The sequence below is a fragment of the Gekko japonicus genome, unplaced genomic scaffold, assembly GCF_001447785.1.
Source record: "Gekko japonicus isolate JY-2015 unplaced genomic scaffold, Gekko_japonicus_V1.1 scaffold3284, whole genome shotgun sequence".
NCBI classification, from domain to species: Eukaryota; Metazoa; Chordata; class Lepidosauria; order Squamata; family Gekkonidae; genus Gekko; species Gekko japonicus.
The window spans coordinates 1,073-9,480 of NW_015171600.1; the positions used below are offsets into that span (position 1 = coordinate 1,073).

Consider the following 8,408-nt stretch of genomic DNA (forward strand, 5'->3'; position numbering starts at 1 on the left):
GGACAGCCAGAGAGATGTTGATCCCCAATGCAGTTTGGCCATGTGCAGACTCTCCCATTCTTTGTTTATTCAACACAAGGTTAGCTACCAGGCTGAGATGGTCAAACAAAGAATCCCAAATAACCACTCACTTCTGTTAGTGTATTAACAGTGCAATCAGAAGAACACTTCCCAGGGAGAAAGCACCATTGAATAGACCAGAGTAGACTTCTGAGGAGACCTGCTGAGGATTTCTCTCTATAACATTTCCTCCACTCAGCCCTACAGGTAACGTGCAACTGGATACTGACAGCAAAATGCCGAATTTTACCTCTACATCTGAATTCTTGCTCCTGGAATTTTCAAACATCCGAGAACTACAGATCTTACATTTCTTTGTCTTCTTAGCAGTATATGTGACTGCAGTGACTGGTAATCTTCTCATCATCATTGCTGTAGTGCTCGATCATCATCTGCACACCCCCATGTACTTCTTCCTCATGAACTTGGCTGTCCTGGACCTGGGCTCAGTTTCTGTCATGGTACCCAAAGCGATGGCCAATTCCCTCCTGAACACCAGGTCCATTTCTTATTCAGGATGTGTGGCTCAAGTATTTTTCTACTTCGTATTCTCAGGGTCAAATTTTGCCACCCTAACAGTAATGGCACATGATCGGTATGTTGCTATCTGCTGTCCATTGCAATATGAGGCAACCATGCATAAAGCAGCCTGCATTCGGATGGCAGCCAGTGCATGGATTGCCAGTATACTTAATGCCACTTTGCACACTGGTAGCACTTTTGCCATCACCTTCTGCTCCAATATAATCAATCAGTTCTTCTGTGAAGTTCCACAGATAGTAAAGCTTTCCTGCTCAAACTTATATCTAATTGAAATTGGAATTCTTCTGTTTAGCTGCATCTTAATTGGAGGATGTTTTACCTACATCATTATAACTTACATTCAGATTTTTGCAACAGTACTCAGGATGCCTTCAGTGCAGGGTCGGAAAAAAGCCCTCTCCACTTGCCTTCCCCACCTCATTGTGGTGTGTCTGCTTGTTTTCACTGGAATGTTTGCTTACTTAAGGCCTCCTGATAACACATCATCTGATCTCAGTATCCTTTTTGCAGTGATCTATGTTATGTTACCTCCATTGCTGAATCCCTTCATTTATAGCATGAGAAACAAAGACATCAAGATTGCATTGCTAAAGCTGACCAAAATCTCTCATCCAAGTCTTCATGTTTGGTTTTATCGTTTCATCTTTCCCTTCTTCCTTTAACAGAAAATTATATAGTTTTTGTATTAATTTATCTAAATCTGATTTTGTTGTTTCAAAGCCTCTACTTTTATCTTTGGCAAATCTGGATTTCAACTGATTCTTTTCCCAGTTTGTTAAGTTGATATTTAAGTCTTGTAGGTTCACAAAGGAGTTTAGTTCTTTTCTCTTTGTTAATAGTACCTCATAGCTGGCCTTCTTGTCTTGGCTTAACAAGCTCGAGATGATAAAGGCTTCCATTGGAGCTACCCAACCTGGGATCTTATCGTAAAATTTTTCTTTTATACTTTTCCAAACTTTACTTAATGCACCTCGGATTATGTGGTTCAGGAAATGCTTTTGTATTTGATCTTTGTCATACCATATATAGGCATGCCAACCCATATATAGGCCATGACCTTCCAGGTTTAAAATTCTTTCATTTTTTAAGGTTATCCAATCTTTTATCCACCCCATGGCAGCAGCATTATAGTAAAGTTGCCAATCTGGCATGCCTAATCCACCTCTTTCTTTTTTGTCCCATAATAATTTTAGTTTAATCCTTGGTTTCTTTCCTTGCCAGATGAACTTTCTTGTTATTTGATTTAGTTCATCGAAAAATTTATTGTTGTTTAAGACTGGGATTGTTTGTGCCAAAAACAAGAAGCGTGGTAGAATAGACATTTTTATTGTCGTGATTCGGCCCATAAACGAAATATGTAGATTGTGCCATTTCATCAGATCTCTTTTAATCTCTTATAGCAATACTTTATAGTTATTTTCATATAGTTGAACATCTTTGTTTGTTATTGTAATTTCTAGATATTTTACTTTGTTTACCACTTCCATATTCGTAATTTGTTGTATCTTTAATATTTCTTTTCTATCACAGTTTTTTGTCAGGATCTTTGTTTTCTTAATATTAATCTTTAGACCTGCTCTTTCTCTATATTCTTGTATTCTTTTCAGTAGATGTATGACCGATTCCGTTGGTTCTTCCATTATGAAAACTAAATCGTCAGCAAATGCTTGCAGTTTATATTGTTCTTTTTTAACCTTGAGTCCCCGAATATTTTTATCAGTTCTTATCATTTCCGTTAAGGATTCTAAGCAAAAGATAAACAAAAGGGGCGAAAGTGGACACCCCTGTCTAGTTCCTTTCCGAATCGGGATACTCTGGGTTGGGTCCCCATTGACGATTATCTTCGCCCATTGTTCTTTGTAAATTGCTAATATCATTTTCCCAAAGCTGTCTCCACAGTCCCACACATTTAATTTATAGTGAAGGAAATCCCAATTGACATTATCAAATGCCTTTTCCGCATTTTGGTCAGGAAATAAATATGGAAAAGTGGTCCAAAGCATGGAAGTCAACAACTTTACTAAAAGCTACTTCCTATAAAGAAAACATCTTTAAAATGCACCATCGATGGCATTGGACCCCAGATAAAATAGCAAAATGCTACAAAAAGGCTTCAGGAATTTGCTGGAGATGCAAAAAAAATGTGGGCTCATATTTTCATGTATGGTGGAAAATGCCTTTTCCGCGTCCAGGAACATCATAGCTGCTTGTTTGCCAGGATTTTGTTCATAATATTCTAGTGTATTTATGATTATTCTTACGTTGTTTTTAATCTGTCTTTTGGGAAGAAATCCAGATTGGTCTTGGTGAATTACTTCAGTCATCACACTTTTAAATCTTGTGGCCAAAATTGTAAATGGTAGAAATAGATCTGAAACTAAGCCCAGAAGTGTATCTACTTAATATCTTACCTGAAGGGATCAAATTTAATGACTCATGTGTAATAGTGTATATCCTTACTAGCGCTAGAATCCTCTTAGCGAAATGCTGGAAATCGGAATGTATACCAAGTAGAGATGAATTAATTGCTAGAATTATGGAAATAAGAGAGATGGACAAATTAAATATGATAATGTTGGCAAAAGATGAAGCCTTGTTTAAGAAAAGATGGCAAAAACTAGAAAAATTGTTTAAATCAAATGTGTAAGAAGCTCCTGAAATTGATATTTACTATGTATGATATACTTTGTATTGTTAAAACTTGAAAAAAAATGTTTTAAAAAAATAAAAAAACTTCTAGAATCCAAAAAAAAAAAAAAAAAAAAAAAGATTGCATTGCTAAAGCTGACTGGTTTTGGACAGTTTCCCCATATCAGCTCCATCCAAATTTTTCTAGGAAAATGGTGTTGAATGATCTCTTCTGGGTGATTTTCTTATTGGCATTGTAATTTGGGATGTACACAATATCATCATCATCATCACCATCATCATCACCATCATTCTGTGAAGCACAAGGAGAGGTTGGTGGGCTTTGGACCTCTTTTGTTTTCCCTTTTTTTCAGTACTCAACTGTGAAGACTGAAAATTTGAAGCTTGGAGTTGGGGTTTCCACTTGGAACAAACATGATTTGAAACAGATAACTGCAATTAGAAGGTGGAAGACATTGAGATCACCCTCCAGCTATGATCCCATAAGGTCTTCTTGCTCCAATGGAAGGCATCTTTCATCACAACTCCAAGCCAACATTTCTGCCTGTGTCAGAGATCACTATACCACCACTCAAAGACTGTTGCCTGCCCCTGGAGTGGGTGCTGGCATTTGCCTGCCCCCATTCTTTCGGAGGAAGCACAAGTGGGGGGGAGCCATTTGTGGCTCAGTGCGGGAACACTGGCTAATCGAGGGCTGGCTCACTGGCCAGGTTTTGGTAGCAGCTGCCCTTCCTCCTCAGATCAGCCCAGCACAAGCTCAGAAGGGGATGGAACTGCGTGTCTGGGCAACAAAAGGCTCCACGTGGAGCAACAGTTACCTAGATGATCCCACAGCAAACACAGCTGGGGTTTGGATCAGCAAGGGGGTACAGGAGGTCCTGGGCTGGCTGCAGTCACATTTAATCAGAAAGGGAAGTCTCTGGGGGTTGGTGGCTGGAGTTTGTAGGGGGTTATAGGTAATTCTGGCCAACCCTCCTTTTGGATTTTGGGTGTGAGCCATGGCAGCTAGCCAACCCACCACACTAGCTCAGTGATTGGAGTGAGCTGTCCCCCTCACTTGGCAGGTTGCCAATACTTCAGGAGGCTGCCATGCCATCTCACTGTTGGAGGAGAGCCCTCCCCCCACAGTGGGTTGCCACCTCACCAGGCAGCCATATGGTAGCTTGCAGTTGTGGATGAGGCCTCCTCATACCTCACCTCCAATAGCAGGAGGCTGCACACCCTGCCAGCAGCATGTTGGCCGGGGAGCAGATGGCCACAGCTACCAGCAGGTTCCCTTTACCAGGGGGCCATGGCTGGCTGTGGCTGGAGGCTGGCGCTCTCCCCATACCTTGAGCCAGAAAGGGGGTGAAGGCCAAATAGGTGGCAGACCCTGAGTCATCTCGGGGTAGGCTGGTTGGCTCCTATAGCACCCATTGCCTGCAGAGGGTCCCAGGTACACTCCCCAGCATCTCCGTTCCAAAGGGTCAAACGGTGAAGGTTTCTTCCTGAGACTCTGAGTGCTGCTGCCAGTTATACAGGGATGCTACTGACCTTGATGCTGTGGGCAATGCTCCCTCTAAGCTGTGGAGTCTTGTGAGCAAAAATTCTACTTTGTGAACTGCAGGCATTAAAGTTGTGAGTGAGCAATTTGGCTACTGCATAAATTAGTTTACTCTGGAGCCATCCTTCATGAGTTAAGACAAAAAATTGCAAGCTGGAGGCTAAAAAACTGTGAGCTAGCTCACACTAACTCAGATTAGAGGGAACACTGATTGTAGGGTCTGATTCAGTATAGGGCAAAAACCTCCCTCCCTCCCTGTCCTAGTCCAACACAGGGATGCAATAGTTTCTAGGAGGTGGTCTCAGCACCCCAGCTCAAAAACAGTGCAGGTGCATGGTTGTGACTTGTGCCAGTTTAGATGCATTTCAATTTAAGAAACAGTTTGTGATCATGCATATCATCAGCCGAGAAGGGTACAGGATCCTTGACTACAGTAGGGTGCAGTTAAGATATAGTTCATTCTAATGGGGTCAAGTAAGGTATCTGGGAATAATAAGTGAAGTGTTTGGTTAAGAACAATAGACATTCATAACTGTTTTCAAATCGTTAAAACCAGGGACAGGGGCTTGCTTCAACTGAGGGTGTTCTATAAGCTTCTACTTCTAATAGAGTGGGCAAATTGATACACTGTGCAACATTTCATTAATTTAGGAACATGAATTGCCTTCCAACCGAGCTAGCCAAAATGATTCCCAGTAAAACTGAAACAACCACTTTAAAACAAATGGGAAAATTTAAACCAAAATGCAATGGAAAAACACATCCAGATACAATGACATGGCTGGGAGGTACCAATGGTTTGATTCAGTGTAAGGCCACTCCATGGGTTTAGGAGCAGTTTTGCATGGGAGGTGGTCACTCAAGGCATGGCTATGTCACAGGGGTGGGGCAGCAGCTTGGCATGCTAGAAGTCCTAGGTGCCACCCCCAGTTCAAGGGAGCAGTGAGAGATATTGTGAAAGACCTCTGCCTGGGACTCGGGAACGATGCTGATAATCTGGGGATATGATAAACTGGCGGCACTGCCTCTGGACATGGAGGTCCCATTCTTCTAGGTTCTGCTTACCAGACTCCTTATCCACCCTCAAAAGAAACACTTGAATATTGAACAGCTCATTTGTACCATTCACAGCTTTGACATATCAGGGTTAAGGGTGCCACCTCTGGGTTGGGAAAGTCCTTGAGATCAGCCTTATAGAATCACAGAGTTGGAAAGGGCCATCTAGTCCAACCCCTTGCTCAATGCAGGATCAGCCTAGAGTATCTCTGACAAGCGTTTGTTCAGCTGCTGCTTAAGGACTGCCAGGGAGAGGGAGCTTACCACCTCCCTAGGCAGCTGATTCCACTGTTGCACAACTCTTACTGTAAAAAGAGAGAGTTCCCCCCCCCCCAATATCCAGCTGGTACCATCCTGCCCTTAATTTAAACCCATTATTGTGAGTCCTATCCTCTGCTGCCAACAGGAACAGCTCCCTGCTGTCCTCTATGAGACAGCCTGTCAAATACTTAAAGAGAGAAATCATGCCCCCCCACCTTCTCTTCTCCAGACTATGCAGTTCCAAGTCCCTCACCTTTTTCTCATAGGGCTTGGGCTTGGCATGACACAGTGGGTCAAGTATGGAAAGGTCTGGGGGCCACACCAGGGCTAGGAGCACTCTTAATGGTCAGAGTTGATCAGGGTGGCCACATGCAGGACTGGATGGCTAGCGGGGGGTAACTTTGGTACCCACCCCTTGGCATTGGATTGGCTTTGAGAGCCACAGGGTGGGGGTCTAGTTCCTCTGCAGTATGGCATTTGGCCGTGGCAGGCCCTGGATGTTTGGAATGAGCAGGAGGGAGAAAGACAAGAGTTACAAAAATAGGAGAAATAATAATACAGGAGGGAGAATGACTTCGGCATCCCTTGGTAGTTTAGTGAGATGAACTGTTGGGAGCAGGTTGCCAAGAACAGAGCATGAATTAAGTTCTGTCTCATCGGCACAACTCCTTTTATTATTATTTGACAGAAATTAGCAGTAAACATTCTACAAAACCCCAGAAAGCTCTCTACAGAATGGCATCAGCAAAAGAATATATTCATCCAAACAGATGAAGAAGAATTGAATCTGACCTTCTCTAACATTCCTTATCTATTGGGCCATTTCCATGTCACAGATGGATAAATTATACTTGATGGCACAACCACAGCAGAAATTGAGACAGGGAACCTTGTATCTCCTTTTAACCTCAAGCTGGACTATGACCATATTAATAAAGACTTTGACCTTTGACTTATAACCTTTTACTCTGCTAATCAGGAGTGTTTCATGGAACTGAACTCCTTTTTTAAAAAAATGGAAATCAGTGTCTGGGTGTTGAATGACTGCAGTACAGAGCCAGTACAGAGACGGGGAACCTAAGAGAAAAGGGGCTGAAGAAGAAATAGGACTCCAAGGTATTCAATTCAGTAATGTTTGATATTGGAAAATCAGTTCGTTAGTATAGAAAGTATGCAGCACAGTGACAAAGGTATTCCTTCCGATCTTCTATCACCTTTTAACCTTGAGCTGGACTATGACCATATTAATAAAGACTTTGACCTTTGACTTATAACCTTTTACTCTGCTAATCAGGAGTGTTTCATGGAACTGAACTCCTTTAAAAAAATGGAAATCAGTGTCTGGGTGTTGAATGACTGCAGTACAGAGCCAACAAGTGCAGGATAGTGTTACAGGAACTGCTCCTGGTGCCATGGGTACAGCCTTCCTACGTGCATTTATAGACCTGTGTTCATTTGGGACTGTAAGCGTGTGAATACACAGGTGAAGCTTGACACTGTGTCCTCCAGAAATGGCAAGAGGCAAAGGGCATTAAAAACATACATTTTATTTAGAATAAAATGGGCAATATACAAGAAAAGTGAAGAGAAAGAACATATTCAGATGAATAGCAGAGCAGCGGAATGCCCTAAGGGAATGGTTGTTCCTGTGTAAGGAGACAAAAGGGAGAATACAAAATATGCTTTTCTTGTCTGGTTAAAAGGGATGCAGGGTTAAATGTTGTGAGATTCTTTTAAAACTGCGGGTGAGAGATGGTCCTTGGGGAAGACAGAGTCCACTCTTGGTTCTCAAGGGTTTCTGAATCTGAATCGCTGGGTGAAAGGGCCCTTTGAATATTATTGGTCCTATAGACCATCAGAATTGGGACTGGGATAAATTCCAGTTTGGGGTAGAGCTACTAGGGAGGTGTCTGAGAGGCTGGTTGGATGTGGGGAACCAGCCTGAGTTAAAATTAAAAGGGCAGAGGACTCAGGTGGCTTGCAGTGGTGTGATTGAAGTACTGCTTCTCTGGGCAACTCACAAGAGCTGTTTTCATTCAAGGTGAAATTGAGTAGCTGAAAGCTGTAAGAGGAGAATGCATCACTCACAGACATCAGACAGGCAGAGTTAAAGTACTTCCCAGACATCCAAAACTGGGAGAACCTAGTGGCCAGTTTGCTTTGTCCAGTCTTTCAGGGGTAAAGGAATCCAAGGATGGGGGCCTTCCAAGGGACTCCTCCCCATAGACGGAGTGTTGTCTAAGCAGCAGCCCTTATGTGTGGATAAGAGATCAGGAAAGTGTCCACTGCCCCTTCC

At 42.6% G+C, this 8,408-nt stretch overlaps 1 protein-coding gene across 1 annotated transcript; it reads left to right on the forward strand.

The window, feature by feature from the left end:
* Positions 1-296: 296 nt before the first annotated feature.
* LOC107117735 (olfactory receptor 14I1-like) lies at positions 297-1,265 on the forward strand. The gene has a single exon (XM_015419900.1). The coding sequence runs from the start codon at positions 297-299 to the stop codon at positions 1,263-1,265; it is 969 nt and encodes a 322-aa protein (XP_015275386.1).
* Positions 1,266-8,408: the final 7,143 nt, after the last annotated feature.